We start from the raw sequence: 25,541 nt of genomic DNA on the forward strand, positions 1-25,541 counted from the left end.
TTCAAAGGGACAACGTTCATCCTTTATTACAACAAAGCCACACATCGGGAAGCTGCTGTCATTGGAACGCACGTGCACACGTCTGCCCTGTCAGTAAGGACGTGTCTCCAGCTTCAACTCGGGAGGAGAATAAGACACGGGCCCCAGGGAGGCCCCTGCTACTGCCCGTGGCAGCAGGGCACGTCAGCTGTTCCCCCCAGCTCCCACCCTCCCCAGGCTGTGACACAGGCGCAGTGGCAGCTCCGCCGGATGCTGTGAGATCCCAGCATGGCGCGGAGGGTTTAAGGCAAATTCATACCCTTTGGCTCTTTTACATAGCACTTGCAGTTCCAGCTCATGAACCCCAAACTCAAACCAGCCCCCTCTGGGTACAGAGCCTGTCCCAGAGCCCTAGGAAGGGAATGCAAAGGCAGAATCATGCCAAGTCCCACACAGCAACCAGGCAAAAGCAAAGCATCATGGGCAGGCGCTCAATGAGAGAGGGGGCCAGGAGCACACAAGTGTGCGCACACCTGGAGCCACAGCCCAGACACTAGCTCTGTGACCTTGGGCCAGTGACTCATTCTGTCTGCAGTTCACCCTCCCTGGGGTAAGGCAGGGCTCGGTGGCCTCTGCCCGTCAGGATTCACTCCGGCACCATTCCCAGGGTGGGGTCCGGTTCCCCTTTCCTGGGAATCCTGGAGCGGCCCACTTGGACATTACCCAGCTGGTGTTCCATTCAATTAGTGGTTGCAACCAAAGGCACTCTCGAGGTCCCTCCCGCCTCGTGTCCTAGTTTGCACTGTCCACTTAGAGTGGACAACAGACGGCTCTCCATGGTTCAGACTCACCAGAAGGGAGATTCAGCTGGGACTCTCCCTGCTGCTCCGGGGTCCCCCAGCCAGCTTCTGGGGAGATGCTTTCACACGCCCCACTTCCAACCCAAGAGGGACTGACACATCAGGGTGCAGAACCTCCAGAGCCCAGGGGAGCTGACCTCCCTCCCGGGGACACCTGCTCCCTGGCTCCTCTCTGTTTCTGTGGCTTCGTTTTAGAAACCTGAGCGCTCAGGGTTTCCTTGGCAACATCTGGCTCTGAGGAGCACAGGGATGCCTGGAAGTGCACAGAACGCCCACTAATAGCGCTCTCCGGCCTGCCAGGGTTGGGAGACCTGCCCGCGTGGTTGCTTAGCGACAGCCACCTGCCGATTCCTTCCCAACATCCCCAGAGAAATGAATAAGCACTCAGACCTCCCAGGTTGAGAGCTGGGCCTTGAGACAGGCCAGACCCTCATCTGTCTGGGAGGCTGAAGAGAGTGGAACCCCTGAGGTAATGTTAAGTAGCTGCTGTTTCGGTCAGGACCTTGCGTTATTGACAGAAGTACAAGGAGGTGAGGCAGGGTGACCAGCCAGGTCATCCCAACCCAGCTGTTTCTGACCCAGTGAGAGCTGCCCGCCGGCCATTCACTGCCTGTCGGGGAACAGACTCCCGGACCTTAGAGGGTGGGCCGTGACCCTGAGAGCTGCAAAGACAGGTTCCAGATTCAAGGTCTGGTAGTGGAGGGATATCTGTGGCCTGCGGAGCCCTCCCTGGGCAGGCAAGCCTGGGGACCACCGAGACAGGCCAAGAGAAGAAGGGGTTGCCCTGTATAAATGTGGGTGTGAGGGCTGTGGCGGGTGGGGGCGCACAGCAGCAAAGCACAGTGATTTTTTGTGACAAGACTTGGACTGGGGGCCTTTGAGAAGAGCCAGAGGAGCCAGAGGGGCCCAGGGCACGCTGGACAACCCTCGTGTGCGTGTGGGAGACTCAGTAGTTCCAAGAGGTTCTGCAAGGCCTCAGGCAGGCCACTCTGGTTTTAGGGTAGGAGATGAAGATGGGAGAAGGTTGAAACCAGGAAGTGTTAAGAAGCTGGTGTAGCTGGGGGGGTTGGGGGGGGACAGACAGGCCGATCAAGCAGACCCTCGGGCTCTTAAAGGCTACAAGGCCTTATCATCCACCCACAAATATCCACTGAGTGCCTACTATGGGCCAGGCCCCGGTGGCTCTGAGGCTGAGGAATGGACTGACAAGGCCAGGATGCAAAAAGAGGAGGGCTCACCCGAGGGCAGGTCCCTTTCAGAAACCTGAACTAAAGAAACACTACTTTGGGGACTTGCTTGAAATTAGCCTAGGAGAAAAACCATCCATCCAAACCGCTGGACAGGGACTGCCAGGCGTGGGCCTGGGGGCGATCACTCCATCGCTCGGGGCCCTGGCCCCTAGGGCAGCCGGGGGATGCTGATGGCCCCTTCCCAGAGCCGCAGGGCCGGGTAGAGAGGCTCCTGGAAGGTGGAGCGGAACGTGTGCAGGTGGCTCATGCCGCCCGTCACGTCGTAGAAGGCCAGGACGCCGGCCTCATAGTCCAGGAAGACGCCGACTCGGTCGGGGTCGTCGCGGGGCCGCAGGCGGCTGCGCTGGCCGTCGTGGAAGGCCCAGTACTCCAGGTCATAGCGCTTGAGGCACCAGGACTGGCGGTTGCAGCCCAGGCGGGCGGCGGCCGAGGCCCCGCGGCGCCACAGGGAGCCGTAGGCCGCGCCCACCCACCAGCCGGCGCCCGCCTCCTGCACGTCCACCTCCCAGTAGTGGCGGCCGGCGGCGAAGCAGTCGCGGCCCAGCACCTGCCACAGCTCGTCGAAGCGCGTCGCGGGCGGCTGTCCCAGGCGGCCCAGCAGCGCGCAGCTCACGGTCAGGCGGTCGGCCGAGAGGCGCAGGCGCGCGTGCATCGTGTCCGGGTCGAGCGTGGGCGTGCGCGCATCTGCGGGGGGCGGGGACAAGGCCGCGCTGGTGGGCGGGGCCAGCGCCCGACCCCGCCCCCCGCGAGCCGTGCACCCGGGGGCCCCAGGGCCGGAAGGGGGAGTGCTGGACCGAGACGGGGACGGGGGCGGGGGCGGGGGCGGGCGAGGTCGTTCCGCCTTTTCAGTTTGGCGCGTGGAACTTAACCGCCAGCTTCTGAAATCAGCATTTAAAAACCATCCCATCGCTGTTAACACTTGGGGAGTGTGTCCTTCCAATCTTTTCACCCCTAACTTGCAACTTTATGTGTGTGTTTTTTTTTAAGTATTGGTGTCACACTACCCATGGTTTGGGGCCATCCGCTTTATAAAAATCTACTGATACATCCACGAACATGTGGTCGCCTGGAGTAATCGGTTACGACAGGCATGTGTCTGATGCTACGTTAGGGCACAGCCCTGGGCGAGGAGTGGCTGGGTCTGTGGTACTCTCCCCCAGAACGGGGGTAGTCCTATTTGCTCCTTGGATTGTACGACGCATGTCGGCATCCAGTTTTCTATGTAAGACAAAATGTGGACCACGGGGGACGTGGGTGTGCTCCACAAACGTGTCTGCCTGTGCTGTGGCAGCATCAGGTTCTGAAATTCCAGCGTGTCCCTGAGGTCTGAAGGGGCCTGTGCCTGATCCGTGTCGCTGTCGCCTCTCCGTGTCTGTGCCCCTCTGTGACACAGCGGTTCACGTCTTTGCTGACTTCTACATTGACTGCCTATCTTTTGCTTACAGATTTTTAGTAATTCTAAATTTCAAATATGAATGGGCCTTGTATTGAATACCTGTTTCTGAAACCAAATACAGTATCGTCTTGTGCTCTAAGGCTTGCTTTTTCACTCTATGGAGTATCTTCTGATGAATAGAAATTCTTAATCTTGTTAAGGTCCACTTCATCAATTTTGGAAAATAGTCAATGTGGGGGTTTTTTGTTATTTTTTTTAAAAAGGATTTTATTTGAAAGAGTTACAAAGAAAGGGAGAGAGAGAGAGAGAGAATCTTCCATCTGCTAGTTCACTCCTCAGAGCCAGGAGCTTCTTATGGGTCTCCCACATGGGTGCAGGGGCCCAAGTACTTGGGCCATCTTCTACTGTTAGTGGAGAGCTGGATAAGGTGTGGAGCAGCTGGGACTTGAACCGGTGCCCTTATGGGATGCTGGTACTGTAGGCAGTGGCTCAACCAGCTATGCCACAGCACCATCCTGGTCAATTTTTTTTTTTTTTTTTTTTTTTTTTTTGACAGGCAGAGTGGATAGTGAGAGAGAGAGACAGAGAGAAAGGTCTTCCTTTGCCGTTGGTTCACCCTCCAATGGCCGCCGCGGCCGGCGCGCTGCGGCCGGCGCACCGCGCTGATCCGATGGCAGGAGCCAGGAGCCAGGTGCTTTTCCTGGTCTCCCATGGGGTACAGGGCCCAAGCACCTGGGCCATCCTCCACTGCACTCCCTGGCCACAGCAGAGGGCTGGCCTGGAAGAGGGGCAACCGGGACAGAATCCGGCGCCCCGACCGGGACTAGAACCCGGTGTGCCGGCGCCGCTAGGCGGAGGATTAGCCTAGTGAGCCACGGCGCCGGCCCTGGTCAATTTTTTTATATTACTTCCTAAAAGCTTTTTTTTTAAATACATTTTATTTATTTGAAAGGCAGAGTGGGGGCCAGTGCCATGGCTCACTTGGTTAATCCTCTGCCTGTGGCACCGGCGTCCCATATGGGCGCCAGATTCTAGTCTCAGTTGCTCCTCTTCCAGTCCAGCTCTCTGCGGTGGCCCGGGAGGGCAGTGGAAGATGGCCCAAGTGCTTGGGCCCTGCACCTGCATGGGAGACCAGGAGGAAGCAACTTGCTCCTGGCTTCAGATCGGTGCAGTGCTGGCCGTAGCGGCCATTTGGGGAGTGAACCAATAGAAGGAAGACCTTTCTCTCTGTCTTTCTCTCTCACTGTCTATAACTCTACATGTCAAATATATATATATATATATATATACACACACACATATATACATATATATATTTAAAGCAGAGTGGCATAGGAAAAAGGAGAGAGAGAGTCTTCCATCCACTGGTTCACTCCCAAATGTCTACAACAGCTAGGGCAGGGCCAGGCCAAAGCCAGGACCCAAGAATTCCATCTGGGTCTCCATTGGTGCGCGGCGGGAACCCGAGAACTTGAGCCATCATCTGCTCACCTGGCGTCCAGCTGGTACCCTTCTCCTCTGTGCTGTCATGCCACTCCTGCCATCAACCAAGTGATCACGTGTAAATACAGTCCTGACCTTTGAATCTTGTTCTGCAACCCCCACACGGTGATTCTCTGCCCTTTTGTCTGCAGATTTTAAGATCAACTTGTCATACACACACACAAACACACATATCTTTGGACACTCTGAATAGGATTGAATGGAATCCCCAGATCACTTGGGAAGAAGTGATATCTTTACGACACCGAGTGTGGAATGCAGAAGAAAGGCCCCCTGAAGAGGCCCAGGGCCCAACCCCCCCCCCCCTCCCGCGCGTGCCTCTGTGACCTCTAAGGTTCTCAGGCAGGCAAGGTCGCTCCTCTGTGACTTCAGGAAGGGAAAGTTCCCCTTCACAGCCTGCAGAGGGCGCTCCTCGGGCTGATTTCCTGCCAGCGAGGTTCCTGTGGGACTGGGAGCCTGGAGCCGGGCCGCAGAAGTCAGCAAGCCCAGTGGCCTGGCGACAGCAGCCGCGGAAGCTCGCAGGGAGGGCTCGGTGCACCTCCGCCTCGCCGGCCGCTCTGCCTGTTCTGCACCTGCTCTGTTAGGTTGCTGCGCAGTTTTCAAAAAAAATTTATGGAAAAAAGACCTTTGAAATTTCATTTTTGAATTGTTGCTAATATGTAGAAATAGAGTTTGTTTCTGCACACTGACCCTACAGTAACTGTTATAAGTTCACTTAGTGGTCTTCTGTTTTTCTCTTTTCCCCAATCTTTATTCTCGTCTTGTCTTTTTTCTTGCCTTCAGGCACCGTCTGGGATGTGCAAGGTACCCATGAGAAGTGGTTCTCTAACCCCTGGGGAAATTGCCAACAGCAGCGCATACATGTGTGCCTGAGACACGCACAGCAGGTGTGCAGCTGGCCTGGCTGTTAAAGATGCCCATGTCCCACACTGGAACACCTTGTCCAACACCGGCTCCAGCTTCCTGATAATACAGACCCTGGGAGGCAGCGGTGATGGCTCAAGTAATTGGTTTCCTGCCACCCACATGGGACACCTGGATGGAGTTCCCAGCTGCTAGTTCCAGAAAAGCCTGGAGCAATATTTGGGGAGTGACCCACAAGACAGAAACTCTTTCTCTCAAAAAAAAAAATAGATAATAAAGTCATGCATAAGAATTTTATAGCAACATTATTCACAACAAACAAAGCTGAAGAAAATATATCCATCAGTTGTGTGAATGAAGTGCTAAACCCATATAGTGGAATACTATGCAGCAGTGAAAAATGACCAGGCTACTGCTACACGCAATAATGTGGAAAACTTTCATAAATCTTGAGTGAAGGAAGCAAGCCACAGGAGAGCACATTCTGAGTGATTTGTGTTATAGGACAATGAATGTCCTTTGGGGACAGTTCATAACGGCATGAGCAAGGCTTCTGGGCACTAGAAATTTCCATTTCTTGATCTGAAGAAAATTACAGAATGTGTTCACTCTTAAAGAGTCATTGAGGGACTGGTGCTGTGGCACATCAGGTTAAGTCCCTCACCTGCGGCACTGGGATCCTACATGGGCGCTGGTTCGAGTCCCGGCTGCTCCACTTCCAATCCAGCTCCCTGCTAATGCACTTAGGAAAGCAGTGGAAGATGGTCCAAGTGCTCGGGCCTCTGCCACCCACATGGGAGACCCGGATGGAGTTTAGGCTCCAGGCTTCAGCCTGGCCCAGCACCTGCTGTTGAAAGCCATTTGTTGAATGAACCAATGGATGGAAGACATCTCTCTTTCTCTATCACTCCCATCTTTTAAGTTAATAAATTAAAAAAAAAATCACTGAGCCGCACACCTTTTATTGGTGCACTTTTCTTTATGCATTTCGTATCTCAAAGTCTACTTAAAAAAAGCTTGGCCCAGTCCTTCCATTTGGAGAAATTAGTCCTCGAAAATAATCCAAAAAGGAGCTAAGGAGTATCCGGAATATGATATAGCATTGGAAAAAATATATGCACATAGACAAGGGGGCTTCAAAAAGTTCACGGGAGAGTGAAGTTAAAGGAGAACACGGATTTCCACGAACTTTTTGAAGCCGCATCATGCATACTGAGCTCAAGGCGTCTAACACGCAGCCGCAGCAGTGGGCTCTGGGAGACAGGCACGGTGGCTTTGTATGTGGCTACCATTTCTACTCTTCTACAAGAAACAGGAATTACCTGCAGATTTTTTTTTTCCTTTGAGGAAACTAAGATGTTCACAATATACCAGTACATGAAAAGGCAGATTACAAAGCAGTAGGTATAGTATGACACCACGTCTGAAAAAAACAGATACATGAATCCCCGTCTGTATTGGATGTGCCAGGAAAGCTCCAAGGACTGTTACGTCCAGGAGCGGGGTCATAAGTGATTTTTTTTCTCTTGTCTGCAGTGAGCATGCATCGCTTCTGTTTTGTGCTAACATGCCTCCTCTCGCCCCCACGTCCTCCCACTGCCCCCTTCCCCTCCGCGCCCCGGATCTCACATTTTAGGAGGAGCGACCTCTCTGGTGAGGGGCTTGTTTTCCACAAGGCGCCTGGCTTGGTGCAGGAAGGGCCGGAGAGCTGGCAGTTCACGTCTGCAACAGATGGTGACAGATCAGTGCCTGCAGCTCCGGCATCGGCTGCCCATTTCAGACTAAAAATACTGCGTCTTTCTCCGTCAACCACACGCAAGTCTGGGAGGGAAATGCAAATTCTCGGCACCCGCCAAGTTCATAACAACGAGACAGCAGTGCAGGCCAGTGTTGAGTAGGGCCTGGCCAGGGGCCACTGAGGATCACCACCGGGGGGCCTCAGAAGTCTGCATGGGAGCGCCAGGGGCCCTTGCACCTGCTGCCCCCTGCCTGACTCCGCCCCCCCCCCCCCCCCCCGCCCCCCGGCCTTGCCCATGCTGCTTCTTCAGTTCCGCCCAGGCAGCCAGTCTGAAGCGGCTCCTCCCCCACCCCATCACTCCCCCAGCACTCATCACGGGGTGGGGGCGGTCACGGACTCCCCTCCCCAGAACTCTAGAATCAGCATCGTCCTGTGTGAGCTCACCACCTGCAGGGTCATAGTTCTCACAGGTAACAGCTCCAACCCAACCAACCCAAACGCTCTTTCCCATTTCAGAGAACGACAGCTTCCTTCCTCCTGTCGCTCCGGTCAGAACCCCTGCGCCTCTCTGCTCCGTGTCTCTCCTCCTCCTCCTGTCCCCTCTGCTGACCCTCAGGGCCTTGGCACGTGCCTTTTCCTCTGCCTGGAGTACATTCCCCAGGCGTTAGCAGTGCGACGGCCGTGGCTGTCCCACACAGGACGCTGGGGCCCATTCTACGCGGGCACTTTGGAGCTGAGAACTCAGCCCTCACGGGAGGGGGCTCTCATCCTTGTGTCCAGTTCACAGGTGTGCAAACCGAGGCCTCGCCCAGGATGGCAGGGCCAGGGAGCAGGAGAGCTGGGAGTCCGGCTGCGGAGGCTCTCCTGCGCTTCCGACCCCGCCGGAGCCTGCAGAGAGAGCGCCCCCTTCAGGCCGCCTCCCGTGCCTCCTTCTCAGATCTGTAAAAGATGGCCGCCTCCTCTTCCCGCCCTGCTCATCTCGCCCTGCTGTAGTTCTCTTCTTCAGAGCGGCTCTGGTCACCTGCTCCGTGCCCGTGTCTGCCTCTGGCCCCCAGTCTGTGAGCCCGCAAGCGCCGGAGCCTGGCTCTATGCTGGGTGCCCAGACTGTAACAGTCAAGCACTCAGGGGAGAGAGGTCGCTGATGGCTTGCGTTGCACCACCTGCAGGGCTTCCGAGCTGGACCCCAAGTGGGCCTTCAGGGGCAAGGAGGGGACCCATGTGTCCATGGCATGCACACCTCAGGTGGGCGTGGGGGGGCTCCTGGGAAGGGAAGGGTCTGGCAAGGCCTCCCAGGTGAGTGCAGTTGGGCCAGCCCTCCTCACAGGGCTGCTGGGGCTTGGCGCCAGGTGGAGGAAGAGGAGGAGCAAGAGCTGGCCCTGGAGCCTGGGAGCCCAGGGCAGGCAGGGCTGCGGTGCAGTGCGGCGCGGCGCGGTGCGGTGGGAGCCCAGGGCAGGCAGGGCTGCAGTGCGGTGCGGTGGAGCCCAGGAGCTGTGGATCGGGGCAGGTGTGAGGTGCTAAGCGGGTTGGGTTGGCCGCCCCCACCCCAGGGCCTCCGTGTGGGAGGGGCGCTCCCGGCAGTGGGCGGGGCGGGGGTCCAGGGCTGCAGGGCAGCTGAGGCCTTGAAGCCAGCCGCCCGGCCACTTACTCTCCTTAAGGCGCACGTCCAGCGGCGTCTGCAAGGCGCTGCGCACGGCGTCGGCGAGGCCCTTAAAGAGGCTCTTGACGGGCTCGAAGGACAGGGGCTCCGGGTGGCTCAGCTCCCCGAGGCTCAGGTGCCGCTGCAGCTCCTGCTCTGTGGCCAAATACGCCTGCGTGGGGGGGCGGGAGGCGTGGGGTCAGGGCTTTCGCCCCCAGGCCAGCCGGTGTCCCCTGGGAGGGCACCAGCAGCTGCAGGGAGGTGGGAGGTTGGCCCAGAGGGCAAAGTGGGTGTGAGAGGCAGGGCTGGGGGCCGATGGAGGACAAGTGCCAGCCCCTGGTGACCCCAAGCTCCAGCCTCTAGCTCAGGGCCAACATACAGAAGGTCCCCAGTCAATATTTATAAAGGGACAAAGCAGTGTATTAGCCAAGCACAAGTACGTTTCGCCTGTGCAGACCCGGAAACAGCCCCAGTCTCCCATCTCTCAAGCCAGAAACCTGGGTATCCCCACCCCACCCCCCACTTCATCTCCCACTTCCAATCCCAATCCTGTTGCCTCTCTCTTGTTTCGCTAATGAATTACCCTGAGAGGCAGAGAGAGTACACACTCCCATTCTCTGGTTTACTCCCCAAATGGCTGGAACAGCGGTGAGCTGGGACCCCAGTCCTGGTCTCCCACGTGGGCGGCAGGGACCCAGATACTTCAGGCATCGTCACTGTCACCCAGGGTGCAGGTCAGCAGGAAGCTGAAGTCAGCAGCCAGTGCCAGGTCTCACAGGCAGGGACTCTGCTGAACGGAGGCCCAGCGCTGGCCCTGTGCTGCAGCTCTGGAACCCGCTTGTCCCCGCCTCCGCCCCCCCCCCCCCCCCCCGCCCCATGGTCCCTGTTTGGCTCCAGGCCACCATCGTCCTCTCCCAATGTCCTGTGCAGCCTCCCCCCACTCCCTGGGCCCGGGTCTGCCATCCTGGACCCCCACACCCCGGTGACCTCTCTAAAGCATTCGCTGACCGTGTGTCCCTCAGCTCACAACACGGCCCGGGCTCTGCTCTCCTGGGCACCTAAGGCCCTTCCCCACCTGCCCTGGCCTCCCGGGGCAGCTGTGCCTCCCAGTACCCCTGCTTACACCCCTACCCTCCTGGAGCCAGGCGGAACCCTGGGGCGCTCTCCAGCCTGCATGGACAAAGCCCCTCCCTGCCTGGGACATTCTCTCTACGTGAGAATACTCCCACAGGTTCACAGCAAACGAATCAAAGGGGCGGGTGTTCTGTGTAGCAATTAAGCTGCTGCTTGGGATGCCCACAGCCCACGTTAGAGCACCTGCTTTGAATCCCAGCTCGCTCCAGTTCCAGCTTCCTGCTCATTCATGCACACCCCGGGAGGCACTGGGGATGGCTCATGAAATTGGGACTCTGCCACCCACGCGGGAGACCTGGATTGAGTTCCAGGCTCCTGGCTTCGGCCTGGCCCAGCCCTGGCTGTGGTGGGCACTCGGGGAATCAACCAGTGGAAGGGAAAACTCTGTCTGCCTTTCAAATAAATAAAATACATGTTTTAAAAATGGAATTAAAGGATATGTTTATTTAGGTCCACATTTTGAAATATTTTTAATTTATTTTATCATATTTTTATCGTATTTTTATGATGTGAACTTTTTTTTTTAACTTTTATTTAATGAATATAGATTTCCAAAGTACAGCTTATGGATTACATTGGCTTCCTCCCCCCCCAATGACTTCCCTCCCACCCGCAACCCTCTCCTTTCCCGCTCTCTCTCCCCTTCCATTCATATCAAGATTCATTTTCTTTTTTTTTTATTTTTTATTTTTTTATTTATTTATTTTTTTTTTTTGACAGGCAGAGTGGACAGTGAGAGAGAGAGACAGAGAGAGAAAGGTCTTCCTTTTGCCGTTGGTTCACCCTCCAATGGCCGCCGCTGCAGCCGGCGCACCGCGCTGATCTGATGGCAGGAGCCAGGAGCCAGGTGCTTTTCCTGGTCTCCCATGGGGTGCAGGGCCCAAGCACCTGGGCCATCCTCCACTGCACTCCCTGGCCATAGCAGAGAGCTGGCCTGGAAGAGGAGCAACCGGGACAGAATCCGGTGCCCCGACCGGGACTAGAACCCGGTGTGCCGGCGCCGCAAGGTGGAGGATTAGCCTATTGAGCCACGGCGCCGGCCTCAAGATTCATTTTCAATTTTCTATATATACAGATCAGTTTAGTATACATTAAGTAAAGATTTCAACAGTTTGCACCCACATAGAAACACAAAGTGAAAAATACTGTTTGAGTACTCGTTATAGCATTAAATCTCAATGTACAACACATTAAGGACAGAGATCCTACATGAGGAGTAAGTGCACAGTGACTCCTGTTGTTGACTTTACAAATTGACACTCTTGTTTATGGCATATGATGTGAACTTTCCACGAATTTCCTGAAGATCCTTCAGGTATCTGGTGAGCACGCGGTCGTTTTCCCACACCAGTTCCACGACCACTTCTCTCCTGGAAGTCTTTCCTGATGTCCCTCTCCCAGTACAGACATTTCTTGGACATACTTTTATTAGCTTGCTTGAGCTATACTCTTATGCATGGATTTAAACTTTTTTTATTTTTTTGTATCAAAATAAGCTTATCTTTAAAAGTTTTTCCTTGGGACCAGTGATGTGGCGTAGTGGGTAAACCACCGCCTATGGTGCCAGCATCCCATATGGGCGCTGGTTCGAGTCCCAGCTGCTCCTCTTCCGATCCAGCTCTCTGCTATGGCCTGGGAAAGCAGCGCAAGATGGCCAAGTGCTTGGACCCCTGCACCTGCCTGGGAGACCTGGAAGAAGTTCCTGGCTCCTGGCTTCAGATTGGCCCAGCCCTGGTCATTGCAGCCATTTGGGGAGTGAACCAGCGGATGGAAGACCTCTTTCTCTCTGCCTCTCCCTCTTTCTGTAACTCTTTCAAATAAATACATACATCTTAATTTTTTTTTCGTTTTTATTTGAAAGGCAGAGGAGAGACAGAGACAGAGAAACCTTGCATCTTCTGGCTCACTCCCCAAATGCCTGCAACAGCCAGGGCTGGGCCATGCTGAAGCCAGGGGTCAGAAACTCAATCCAGGCTCCCCGTATGGGTGGCAGGGACCCAACGACTTGGGCCATCGTCACTTCCGCTTCCCAGGGTGCACATGCATATTAGCAGGAAGCAGAAGCCAGGACCGGAGCCCAGGTACTCGGGGTTTGTTCCAGCGTGGCAACCCATGTGCACAGGTGAGCGCACAGGGTTTTAACACCCAGTGCAATGCCTTCTGTGGTTCCTTGAAGACAGGAACACCATCAGGAACCACAGCCATGACCGGCACAGGGGCTGTTCTTGGGGTTCTTCCTGAACAAAGGCCAGTGGCCAAAGAGTACCGTCCTTCTCTCTCCTGGGAGTGGACTGGGGCTGCTCAGCCAAGAGGACTCCCGCCTCTTCACAAGAGGCTTCTCCAGGCAGGGGGCCAAGCAGGGTGCCTTGTGGGCCTAGGGTGACACGGGGGCCTGGCTTCTGATCCCAGCTCTGCCACTGCCCAGACGTGCCAGCCTGAATGTGTCACACTCCCTACCTGACCCGCTCCAGCCCCAGCTCCAATTACTCATGCGCAAAATGCGGTGGGAATAGCCACTCTGCACACTCTGGTACCCATAGGAGCTAAGATACATTAAGTGCCTGGAACACGCAGGCCCCGCAAGGTGCTGGCTGTCAGCACCGTCTCTGCACTCCCAGCTGTGCAATGTCTTCCCGGCCACTTGTGCCCGGGGGCAAGAAGGTCTGCACGTTGACAAGACAATCCCCTGGGCCTTTACGTCGCACAACAATGCCATTTTCAACGCCGCCCGGATTATGACGGCATGGTGGCAGCGGTGACGGCTGTGAGGACAGAGACCCCGGCCTTACCTGCAGCAGCTGTATGGCATCGGGCTCCTGGCTGATGCTCCACACCCTGTTGGAGAGCTCGTCCACGACGTCCATTTGCTCCCTGCAAGACTCAACTTGCTCCCGGTACACCTGGAGCGCAAGTTGTGTGTTTTTGTCAATGAACTTCCTGGCCAGCGCCTCCTCTTCATCAAGCAGTAATCTGAGCTCCGCGAATTTCCCCGTCAGCCAGGTTTTACTTGACTCTGCGTGGGCCTGAGAAGAGAAGCCATTGCAGGTGACGTGTGCCAACCAGGAGAGCCAGAAGCGTCGATGTGACAAAAACTCTGACATGGGAAAAGTTCCGGAAGGTGGCTCTGGGCAGGCACTTGGGGCAGTGGTTAAGACACTGCTTGGGCCGGCGCCGCGGCTCACTAGGCTAATCCTCTGCCTTGTGGCGCCGGCACACCGGGTTCTAGTCCCAGTTGGGGTGCCAGATTCTGTCCCGGTTGCCCCTCTTCCAGGCCAGCTCTCTGCTGTGGCCCGGGAGTGCAGTGGAGGATGGCCTGAGTACTTGGGCCCTGCACCCCATGGGAGACCAGGAGAAGCACCTGGCTCCTGCCATCGGATCAGCGCGGTGCGCCGGCCGCGGCGGCCATTGGAGGGTGAACCAACGGCAAAGAAAGACCTTTCTCTCTGTCTCTCTCTCTCACTGTCTACTCTGCCTGTCAAAAAAAAAAAAAAAAAAAAAAAAAAAAAAAAAAAAGACACTGCTTGGGACACTGGGTTCAAATCCCCACTCTGCTCCCAATTCCAGCTTCCTGCTAATGCATGCCCTGGAGACAGCAATGACAGCTCAAGTGGTTGGCTTCCTGCCACCCACGTGGGAGACCCGGATTGAGTTCCTGACTCCTGGCTTTGGCCCCTGGCCCCTGTCCAGCCCTGACTGTTGTAGGCATCTGGGGTGTGAACCAGTGGATGGGCAAGCTCTCTGTCTGCCTCTAAAATAAGTTAAAAAGTTTTACAAAGGAGCCAACGCTGTGGACAAAGTGGGCTAAGCCTCTGCCTGTGATGCCGGCATCCCAAATGGATGTCGGTTAATGTCCTGGCTGCTCCTCTTTGGATTGAGCTCTCTGCTGATGGCCTTGGAAAGCAGCAGAAGGTAGTCCCAGTGCTTGGGCCCTTGCACCTGCATGGGAGACTGGGAAGAAGCTCCTGGCTCCTGGTTTCAGATCGGCTCAACTTCAGGCATTGTTGCCATTTGGGGAGTGAACCAGTGGATAGAGGAGCTCCCTGTCCCTCTCTCTGTAACTCTGCCTCTCAAATAAATAAATCTTTTAAAAAATTAGAAGATCTACTTACTTATTTGAAAGGCAGGGCCTGGAGTTGTGACATAGCCAGTAAAGGTGTCACCTACAGAGCCAGCATCCCATTTGGGCACCAGTTTGAGTCCTGGCTGCTCACTTCTCATCCAGCTCCCTGCTAATGCACCTGGGAAGGCAGTGGAAGATAGTCCAAATCCTTGGGCCCCTGCACCCATGTGGAAGACCTAGAAGAAGCTCCTGGCTTCATGCTGGCCCATCCCCAGCCGTACAGTCATTTGGGGAGTGAACCAGTGGATGGAAGACTCTCTCTCTCTCTCTGTAACTGTGCTTTTCAAATAAATAAAAATCTTGGGGCTGGTGCCTTGGCTCACTTGGTTAATCCTCCACCTGTGGCACCGGCATCTCATATGGGCACCGGATTCTGGGTCCTGGTTGCCCCTCTTCCAGTCCAGCTCTCTGCTGTGGCCTGGGAGGGCAGTGGAGGATGGCCCAAGTGATTGGGCCCCTGCACCCGCATGGGAGACCAGGAGGAAGCACCTGGCTCCTGGCTTTGGATCGGCGTAGCTCTGGCGTGGTGGCCGTTTAGGGAGTGAACCAACAGAAGGAAGACCTTTCTCTCTGTGTTTCTCTCTGTCTAACTCTATCTGTAAAAAAAAAAATCTTTAAAAAAAAAAAAAGGAAGGAAGGCAGAGTGACAGGGAAGGAGAGAGGGGGAAGAAGGAAGATCTTGCATCTACTGCCTCACTTCCCAAATTCTCAACACCAAGGCTGGGCCAAGCCAAAGCCAGGAGTCAGGAACCCTATCCAGGCCTCTATGTGGGTGGTCGGGACTCAAATACTTGCGCCATCATTTGCTGCCTTCCCAGGCATCAGCAAGAAGGGTTGGCAGCAGGGGTGCTGGGACTTGAACTTGCACTCTGATATGGGATGTGGGTGTCCCAAGCAGCGGCGTAGTCCACTGTGCCACAATAACCACGCCCCCAAATTTTTAAAATGATCAATTGTATATTTGACCACACACACACAGAAGAAGGAAGGAAGGAAGGCAGGCAGGCAGGCAGGCTACGGGATAACTGCCGTTTCTAAGAGACAGGACGCGAGCAGTCTGGGTCTGTTTCCTTGTGATGCTTTGTGCAGGGTAAGCAGATGAGGCTGACTACGCAGTGTAGAGAAGAGGGGAGAGAGGCCAGGGAGAGAACTGTGATGATGGAACAAGCGGGTCCGCTGTCTGGTTGGGGCCCTGGGCAGCCCTGGACGAGGGCAGAGAAGGGTCCAAGGACAGTGGGTGTGAGCAGCCATGAACCTGGTCAGGGAAGGTCAGGGGTTTTGCACCTGGGGTGCCAGCCGCTGTGCAGATCAACCTCTGGGTCCTATGGACGAGGCTGTCTTCTGAAGAATTGGGACGGATCTGGGCAGCCCCTCTGTGGCGCCTCTCCTGGGGCCGCCTTGGGGAGGGGAAGCAGGCTCGCCAACCTTCCCAGGCCACTTGGCTTTGGGGCAGTGACTGGCAGAAGGTGGCAGAGTGGCAGCCATGCCTAGCGGTGGGGTGGAGACCCGTGGCACGGTCAAGGTTGGCAGCCTGGCCTGGCCAAGTCCTCATCTTGCTATAACCAAGGTTCTTCATCCCAACCCCCGGGGTGCTCTGGGCCTGATACTTGGGGGTGTGTGCGTCTCTGATCCATTTCCTGTCCGTCTCCAGCCCTGCTCTGTAGCTGAATTCTGCAGGCTGCACAGTTCCGGGATCCTTAGTGGGAGGAGGAACTAGAGGATCAGAGGGTGGGGGCCCAGGCGTGCCCCACCACGGTGCAGGCACTCGAGAGCAGCTGCCTCCTGGAATCCCCTCCACCTACAGCTCCCACGGGACAGGCCCAGCTCCTGCCTCAGGGGTCCCTGATTGGCCACTGCACTCTGCTGACGCCAGCTCCACGGTGCGGGTGGCTTCCTGCTGGTGCTCACGGCCTCACCACCTCCTGTTGACTTCTCAGCCCAGTTCTTCCCTGTCTAAGGCCCTCAAAGTGCTTTCTGTCTTCCAGGGTGGACTTGGCCCCACCTTACTCTGTGACCAGTGCTAAGTTACTTCCTCTTTCCGGTACCCCTACCACTAAGGGCCTGTCGGCTCTGATAGCCTATGAGCATTCTAACCCCGACTATGTCTGTGTTCTATAGAAAGCAGCCAGTCTCATGTGTGTCCATTCACACACGCAGACATACGCACTTGAACACACGCATGCACACATACACACACCTTTTGCTCATTTATAAAGGTATCAGGAGCTCACTGTAAGAAAATGTGGAAAGCTGGAAGGAAGAACGTTACCACTTGGCTATGCTGGCCTCTCATCCCAGTGGGAGAGACAGTGAGGGGTAGCAGACCCTACAGCTGGATATGCTGGCCCCCAGGGGAGCAGCCTAGCAACAGGGACTAAGAGAAAAAAAATGATCCAATTCACGGGTCCTGGGCGGGATTAGTGCCCAAGTCCTCCATCACCGTTCCCTGGAAAGGAGTGGCAGACTCGGCTCCATCACCAGCTTCACAGCAGCAAACCTCCGCCCACACGCCGACGACAGCGAGCTCGCTGGTTTTCAGAGGAGTGGCCTTGCCCGCTGCCTCCTGCCCTGCCTGTGCGCAGGAGCCGGGCAGCACGCATGCCCCAGACCCCCCTGCCACCACCGACTACACCCGGCCACGATGCCACACAGTGCATTGGGATCTCGCCCTCCTGCAGTGGTGTCACGTTTCTAGGATCGTCTTCACTCCTGGGGCTGTATTTTATTTTGTTTTCTTTTATTTTTGTTTATTTTTGACAGGCAGAGTGGACAGTGAGAGAGAGAGACAGAGAGAAAGGTCTTCCTTTGCCGTTGGTTCACCCTCCAATGGCTGCCGCGGCCAGCGCGCTGTGGCCGGTGCACCGCGCCTATCCGATAGCAGGAGCCAGGTGCTTCTCCTGGTCTCCCATGGGGTGCAGGGCCCAAGGACTTGGGCCATCCTCCACTGCAGTCCCTGGCCACAGCAAGAGCTGGCCTGGGAGAGGGGCAACCGGGACAGAATCTGGCGTCTGGGGCTGTATTTTCAAAGCCAGGAGCTGAAGTAAACCTCTCTGTTGGGGACCACTGCATGGCCCGAGTTCCACTGAGGGCAGCGGGCGTGGCCAGATTGCAAAGGTGCTCAGTCAAGTCACATCAGCAATGGCAAAGGGCGGCTGACATGATGCTGGAGAAGCCAAGCAAATGCTCTTGGCTCCGGTGAGCGGGACGTTCATACCGGTTAATAATTAGCCCCCTCAAGGCCCCTGCACTGTGTGATTCTCTTACTCCCAGCTCCCAAGCAAACACGGCTCTCTTGTCCCGTTTCACCATGTTTAAACTCCCTCATCATAAAACCCTGTTTACACAAAACTGCACAATTTTTGTGATTAATCAGTGACATCACTGTTGATAATAATCACGTGGCGTAACCAGACATCTGGCGGTGGACAGAGTGTCCCCTGGTCTCCCCATTGGGTGCGACATTGGGTGCTGTGCTGGCCTGGTGGCAGCACCCCTCTCTTTCATAAGCAGCTGGTCTCGGCTAGTCTGTTGTGTTAACAAAAGGCAGACTAATGGATCTCAGAGACGGGAAAAAAAATCTCTGACGGTCACAATACTGTGCATGTGATTCCAGCTTGATGACATTGTCAAACGCCATAGTCACAGGGATGGAAAAGGAATGAGACCCCCCCTGGGGGGGGAGGGAGGGGTTTGGGGATGGTGGGGGGTGAAGCCCAGGTGACTCTCGAGGTGCAGCGGGAGGCTGACCTTGGTGGACGGACCGGTTCTGCACATGGGCTGTGCTGGTGGTGGGTGAGTCTGCACAGATAACAAACTGGCACGGAACACAGCTGATTTCCTGGTTTGGAAGTTGCACTACAGTTAACATAAGAGACAATTCTTAAGGCAAATGGGAGTAAAGGTACGCTCTGTGATATCTTTGCAACTCCCTGTGGATCTGTAATTAATTCAAAGTATGAAGTTAAAAAGCTATGGGTCAAAAGAAAGAAAACGTGGGGGAGGGGGTCAGCACTGTGGCATAGTGGGCTAAGCCTCCACCTGTTCTAGTCCCGGCTGCTCCTCTTCCAATCCAGCTCTCTGCTGTGGCCTGAGAAAGCAGTAGAAGATGGCTCAAGTCCTCGGGTCCCTGCACCCATGTGGGAGACCCAGAAGAAGCTCCTGGCTCCTGGCTCCTGGCTTCAGATCGGCACAACTCCAGCTGTTGCAGCCATTCAGGGAGTGAACCAGCAGATGGAGGACCTTTCTCTCTCTGTCTGTAATTCTATTTCACAAATAAATAAAATCTGAAAGGAAGGAAGGGAGGGAGGAAGGAGGGAAGGAAGGAAGGAACCATCACTTACACAGAGCTGAAAACTGCCTTTGGGCCCTCTGCACTGGTCTAATCCTCTCCCTGGGGCCCCTGGAACCCTGTGCACCAGACATGCGCAGACAGCATACCTCCCCCATCCCTCCAGGTATGCCCCCTCTCACCTGCCCAACCCTATGGAACTGAGTTTATCATCCAGAGCCCAGAGCCCTGCTCGCCAAGACGGGAGGGACACTAGTAATAGTTGAGCCACTTGTGCGAGCCACAAATGTCCCCAGCACACTGGGGCGGGCAGATGGCGAACTGGGGGCCAACGGTGTGGCCTGGCCAGGCTTCGTGTGCGGCAGCCCTCCGGCCCCAGCCCACTCCTCTGCGGGCCTGGCCTCAGGAAGAGCTGGTACCACTACTGCCACAGCCAGGGCCGGTCTTCCCTCCCTCATGTGGGCCAATCAGCTCAGCGGCACAGGTCCAGCGAGGGCCCCCCTACCCCAGCCCACACTGCCCAGAGAGGCCCAAGGACCCACAAAAGGCCCCTAAAGATGCAACCACTGGGGCGGGCACTGTGCCACAGGCGGTTAAGCCGCAACCTGTGATGCCGGCACCCTTTAGCACAGTGCTGGGTTCTGTCTTTCCTTCTCTGTCACTCTGCCTTTCAGATAAACAATCAATCTTAAAAAAAAAATATGCAAAAACTTTCTTGCAAATAGCAACTCAGCAACAACATGAGCCCCAAGTACCCATTCAAACCATGAGAAGGAGGGGGGTGGAGGCTGGTGAGCGCATACTGAGCTACAGTTAGGAGGAAGAAGCTCCACTCTTATTACACAGGGCGACTATAGCAATGTGCTCTCTCTCTCTCTCTCTATATATATATATATAAATTATATATATTCAATACATATTATATAACTATAACTATATATATATATATATTTAAAAGAAAGAAGAAAGAACTCTGAATGTTTTCTCCATAAATGTGAGGTATGTTAACCCTGATTGGAACATCACACAGTGTAGTGTATGGAAACATCACAGGGGATTCTCCCTAAATACACACAATTTTTATGGATTAAAGATTTACAAAATAGGGTGAGCATTTAACACAGCAATTAAGATGCCGTCTGGGACCTCCGCATCCCGTATCAGAGTGCCCGGGCTTGGGTCCTGCAAATGCGCACCCCTGGAGGCAGCAGCTGATGGCTCAGGTACCTGGGTCCCTGCCACCCAATGCGGAAGACGTGGATGTGTTCCTGGCCCAGCCCCACCTGAGTGAACCAGTGGAGAGACCTCTGTCTCGCTACCTTTTAGTAAATCAGTTTTTTATTTTTGTAAGGATTTATTTATTTGAAAGGCAGAGCTACTGAGAGGCAGAGGGAGATAGAGAGGGGGGAGAGAGAGAGAGAGAGAGAGAGAGAGAGAGAGAGAGAGAGAGTCTTCCATCCGCTGGTTCACTCCCCAAATGGCCACAATGGCTAGAGCTGGGCAGATCTGAAGCCAGGAGCCAGGAGCTTCTTCCGGGTCTCCCATGCGGGTGCAGGGGCCCAAGGACTTGGGGCATCTTCTACTGCCTTCCGAGGCCATAGCAGAGCAGAGGGCAGGATTGGAGGCGGAACAGCCAGGACTCGAACCTGCGCCCATATGGGATGCTGGCACTGCAGGCGGTGGCTTTACCCACTATGCCACAGTGCCGGCCCTGTAGTTATTTTAAAGATTATTTGAGGGGCTGGCACAGTAGGTTAATCCTCTGCCTGCAGCGCTGGTATCCCATATGGGCTCTCAAATAAAATCTTTAAAAAGATTATTTGAAAGGCAGACACACACACACACACACACACAGAGAGAGAGAGAGAGAGAGAGAGAGAGAGAGAGACCTTCCATTGGCTGGTTCACTCAACAAACGACTGCAAAGGTCAAGGCTGGACCACATTGAGGCCAGACGCTAGGAACCCCATCCTGGTCTCCCAAATGGGCAGCAGGGACCCAAGCGCTCAGGCCATCCTCTGCTGCTTTCCAGGGTGCATTAGCAGGGAGCTGGATCAGAAGAGGAGTAGCGGGACTTGAACTGGGGCTCCCCTATGGGATGGGAGTGTTGCAAGTAGCCGCTTACCCTGCTGTGCCACAGCACAAGCCTCTCTCTCTCTCTCTCTCTATATATATATACACACATATGTATAATTTATATATTATATATATAATTAAAACCCTCAAAGAACCTATTGAAAGAAACATTATGAAAGGGAAAAGCTGAAGACAACGTATTTGTGGAATGCATTTAGCTTCAACACGGCAGCAAAACCCACAGAGGTCTCTGCACATTCCTTAAGCTGTATTTAAGGCCTTGTGGAGGGTGGGGGGTGGGGGACGGAGCGTGGGCCTCGGCCAAGGAGGAAAGGCTGCACCTCCATCCCACGAGGCTTGGGGGCAGATGGAAGGCAAACTAACACAACAGGGGCCCCAGGGCCTCTCACTTGGGCAACCCCTGCGAGGTCCTGGTCCCCATTTTATCAGGAGTTTTGTGTTTTCTTCTTTTTATCAAAGAGGGCCCCCCTAGATTATAGAGGCCCCAGGACTTCAAATCACTGACCGCCCCTGGGGAGTTGTTTTCTTTTCCCTGCTCTTCCTTGGGGGACCCCAAGGTCGTGGTGGTAGCCGGGGCATCCCGAAGAGAATGAGGAGGAGAAGTGCACTTGCCTGGAGCTTCGCCGCCGCGTCCTCCAGGTGGGCGATGTTAGCCACCTGCTGCTGCCTCTTGCTTGCCAACTGCTTTACACATTCTCGGCTGTGCTTCTGCACATGCGGGAGTCGGGAAGGTGGGATCACCGTCACTATGAGCTCACAAGCCCCCTGCTGGGCGGCCCCCGCCCCCGCCCCAAGAGCCTCGCCCAGCCAGACAGCCAACTGGGACCGCGGCGCTTCACATCCTCAGAGGCCCACCCTGGGGTTCCTGAATCTTCGGGCACAAGGACAAGCCTTGCTGGTGACCGGCGTCTCGAACCTTTGAGATGGTCACTCCCGGACAGTCACCTGCCCTGTGCTGGGCCCTGAGCTCTGGAGCTCCCTCTCCCTTCTACCTGTCGGGTCCCTGGCCTCATCTTCATCGTGGCCTTCCTCAGGGTGCACCTGCTCCGTTCCCAGCTCCCCACAGGGGCCGGCAGCGTCTGCTGAATCAGGCAGAGTTATCGGGGAGACCCGGAAGTCTCCCGGTGAGGGGAGGAGAGACGGAGGCCCGAGGGCCAGCTCTGCTCCGCCACTTTTCTCCTCTGCCCTCAAGTGTCCTCCACTGGAAACAACCCTAGGGAACAACCCTACAGGCTTGCAGGAGATGTTTGCGGGGTGCTGGCTAACACCAAGAGCTCAACCCAGCTGCTTTGTAAGCCCCAACAAGCACTTGCCATGCACAGCTGTGTTCCAGGCAAGGGATGGAGTAGTGAGGGCTGAGGGGCGGGCAGGGGATGGCCATGACCCAGGGGTAAGCCACGGCCTCGGCTGCTTTAACCCATTGTGATTCCCAAGCCTTCAAATCCCGCTGCTGTCCATCATGTCCCCAGAACGCCCCCATCCTCCAAGCGGCCGAGCCTCCAGCCCCAGGTGCTTCTCCTGTCCTGCCTGGCACCTGCTGAAGCCCTGCTCACCCGGCAGGGCCACGGCCAATGCACCTCCTCCAGGAAGTCTTTTTCGGCTTCCTGGCCTGTTTTGTTTGCTTTCTGGCTCCCACTGGCCACTGCCTACAGGCACTGTCAGTTCTCCCCCTACCCCACCCCCCATCCAGCCAGGGAACGCCTGTGGATGGGAAAAGGATCTGATCCACGACTTGGCTCATTGTCCAAGCTACACCCGACGAAGGAATGGATGAGGGCTAAGTGGGCTGTGTGTGGATACTGGAGTGTCATAGGTAGTGGGTGCACCCTGAGGAAGGCCACAATGAAGATGAGGCTGCACCCTGGGGGCACAGCGGGTTCAACTCGCAGGGACCCGACAAGTAGAAGGGAGAGGGAGCTCCAGAGCTCAGGGCCCAGCACAGGGCAGGTGACTGTCCGGGAGTGACCGTCTCAAGGGTTTGAGACGCCGGTTACCAAATGGGAAAACAGCCCCATTAACGAACTCTACAACAGGCTTTGCTTTTTTTCTTTTCAGGACTCCAGCTGCTCCCTGCGGACCAACTGTCACCCTGGAGTTCCAAGGCCGTGCAGCACGGCGGTGCCATGCACTGCCCAGTTCATCCCAGAAGACTTCCCGGAGCTGGGAGTGGCAGACCGATCCACCATGGGCAGAGCCAAGCAGGCAGGGCCTGCCTAGCCCACGCCTCAGGAGCCCGGAGTGAGAGGGGGATTTGAGCAGAGCACAGGCCGGCTGGGCGGTGGGGCCGCCAGCCCAGGGCCCCCCGCAGGATTGCATAGGAGTGAGGGCCAAGCTGAGAATTCAAGGCCGACCTCCACGGCCTTCTGCTAGCTGGAAATGGCTCTCGGGCTGTGTCGGGTGGAGTGCTAAGGGCAAGGGAGAAGCAGTGGGTGCAGCTGGCCTCCAGGCCAGGCTGCTCCCCGCAGGGCAGCCCTCAACTCACAGCCTCTTCCGGTGACCTGCGCAGCACCCTGCCCATTGCCTAGGGGGAAGGCTCCTTCTGCCACGGTTAACGGGGGGGGGGGGGGGGCGGGGGGGGGCGGGCAGGCGGTGAGCCCGCTGCGGGTCCCCACCTGGGCGCGGCGGACTACTCCCAAACCCACCTTCTCTGAAGCCTAACCGATGCCCGGACTCATCTCTGCCCCTGCCTGGGACCCCGGTCTTCCCTTCTCAACAGCAGGGCTGCCGTCTGAGCGACTGCTCGGCGACTTTCGGTTGCCCAACCGCGTTAACGGGCGGAGCAGGCCGTTACCTGGCCGCCGTAACGCCGAGCCCACCCGCCCCGGCCCGCGCGCTCCGCTCCGCACCTGTACGTGCTCCGCCTCCTCCCGCGCCAGGCCCACCGGGTGGCCGCGGTGCGCGCCCAGCACCGGGCAGAGCGCGCACACGCAGCGGCGGCAGCGGCGGCAGAAGAGCTCGGCCACGCGGTCGCTGTGCTCGGGGCAGCGCCAGCCATGCGCTCCCTCGAGCTCGGCGGGGCCCTGTCCCCCGGGGGTCCCGCTCTGCGCCGCGGGGCCAGCCATCCGCAATAGCGCCTCCGGACTTCCGCAGTGCGGGGCGGGGCTCCGCGGGGAATCGAAACCTGGGGGTGGGCAGGGCGGCTCCCCCACCCCCGCTGCCCCGCTGCCCCGCTGCCCCGCTGCAGGGCGCACCATCCGGCCCAGTGCAGAGTCCTCGGCCAGCAGGGGTGCGCCTCCCACCGGTGCTGGCTTGCAGGTGGCATCGGCAGGAGCGGGGATGCGCTCCTAAGGGAACGGCCAGTTGAGTTTCCAGCGCAGACGGCTCCCAGTCCCCTTCCCCTCTCATCCTTTCTGCTGGAATTTTAGGAAAGCCCCTGGGAGCCCCAAGCCGAAGCCAAGCTCCCCTTACAAGGTCCATTGGCGCCCTGACTTGTCTATGCCCCACCCATTGTTTCCAGACAGGAGTCTTTCAGCTTGGGACACACTTTCTGGTTCCCAAATGCCCTTTTGCCCTACTCAGGGCCACAGGTTTTGTCTTCCAAGCTTCTCAGAGCACTGTGTACATTTGTCCCCGACCTTTCCCATTCTCTCAACCATGCGAACTCTGCAGAGGGCTGGGCCCCCACCTGCCCTACCTGTTTCTCAGCCTGGGGTGTCTGATCCAAACAGTAGGTGCCTAATTGGTACACCTTTGGGGAACAAATCAAGGAAAGCTTTATGTGTTAAAACGTCTAGCCAGAGGTTTATTATCTTGTTACATTCTTTCCATTGCACAATTCCACATCTATTTAGTTCCACGTCTTTATTATTATTATAATTTTTTTTACAAAGGTACAAGGAATTTCAGAAACATTAAAGCAATCATCCAAACTTTCAGGCACGGTTTCATATTAAAAGACAGATCGGTTTCTGACTTCCTGTTTTCCCTTTTATGACACAATCTCAAGTTTTGTCCCAGGAAGTACAATTAGTATGCAGCTAAGGTGGAGCCGGCCCAAGCGCATCTCCAGGCGCTGACGTCATCCTCCGGCAGTTCCTGAGTCTACAGCAAGGGCACTGGCGGGTGTGGAGTGAGGGGCTGAGTGCCCGCCTCGCCCGCTGAATGCCGGCCAAGTCCCACTTCATCGGCGCAAGAACATAGACAAAAACGTTAACCTTAAAAAAAAAGATGCCTTAAAAAATAGCTGATAAAAATTACCTATCCCTCTCCCTTGCTGTGAAATAATTTAAATAATTTATCCTACATGTAATAAAAAAAAAGGGTTTGTTCTCTGATGCCTGCGTCTTGTTTTGAAAGGCGAGGAGGAGGTCCCACGGGGAGTGGAGAGCTGGAGGAGGTGGGTCCTCCCTGTGACCCTGGGGACTGTGGATGGCGGCGTCGCCCGCCCTGTGTGGGAGCAGCAGGTGCGTCCTGAACACTGCAGTGCTGGGGGCGGCCACCCGCTGCCCTGATGGTGCCTGGACTTTGGCCTCTGCCCCAGGGAGCATGCTAAGGCAAGCCTGGCCGGGGCTTCACGCCAGGGTAAGCTGGGAACGCGACAAGGACCATGGGCTTCAGGCGTGCAGGCATCCCAGGGGAGTCAGCCTTGGCTGGGGGAGGGAAGCACAGGGCTGCCTCGTGCTGCAGCTGGGGCTCCGGAGATCTTGGTGTGGGGGAGGGCTTGGCACAACACCTCT

At 56.1% G+C, this 25,541-nt stretch overlaps 1 protein-coding gene and 1 long non-coding RNA gene across 2 annotated transcripts; one reads left to right on the top strand and one right to left on the bottom strand.

Moving 5' to 3' along the window:
- On the bottom strand, positions 1-24,476 carry TRIM14 (tripartite motif containing 14). Its single transcript, XM_002708159.5, has 6 exons — positions 23,712-24,476; positions 21,478-21,573; positions 13,150-13,383; positions 9,236-9,398; positions 7,482-7,574; positions 1-2,773 (listed from the first exon to the last, which is right to left on the bottom strand). Exons 1-6 carry the CDS (start codon positions 24,057-24,059, stop codon positions 2,238-2,240), a joined length of 1,470 nt encoding a protein of 489 aa, XP_002708205.3. The 5' UTR covers positions 24,060-24,476; the 3' UTR covers positions 1-2,237.
- On the top strand, positions 21,573-25,139 carry LOC138844815 (uncharacterized). The gene is made up of 2 exons (XR_011381195.1): positions 21,573-22,812; positions 22,921-25,139. It is a non-coding gene; the product is annotated as an uncharacterized lncRNA (long non-coding RNA).
- Positions 25,140-25,541: the final 402 nt, after the last annotated feature.

The sequence above is a fragment of the Oryctolagus cuniculus genome, chromosome 1, assembly GCF_964237555.1.
Source record: "Oryctolagus cuniculus chromosome 1, mOryCun1.1, whole genome shotgun sequence".
Lineage (NCBI taxonomy): Eukaryota > Metazoa > Chordata > Mammalia > Lagomorpha > Leporidae > Oryctolagus > Oryctolagus cuniculus.

Excerpts from the sequence above, each read along its gene's own strand:
- TRIM14 (XM_002708159.5), bottom strand. The coding sequence starts at position 24,059 with ATGGTGCGCCCTGCAGCGGGGCAGCGGGGCAGCGGGGCAGCGGGGGTG. Across the intron at positions 21,574-23,711 it reads AGGAGGCGGAGCACGTACAG|AAGCACAGCCGAGAATGTGT; the intron begins GTGCGGAGCGGA and ends CCGCATGTGCAG. Across the intron at positions 9,399-13,149 it reads ATGCCATACAGCTGCTGCAG|GCGTATTTGGCCACAGAGCA; the intron begins GTAAGGCCGGGG and ends CCCCCCACGCAG.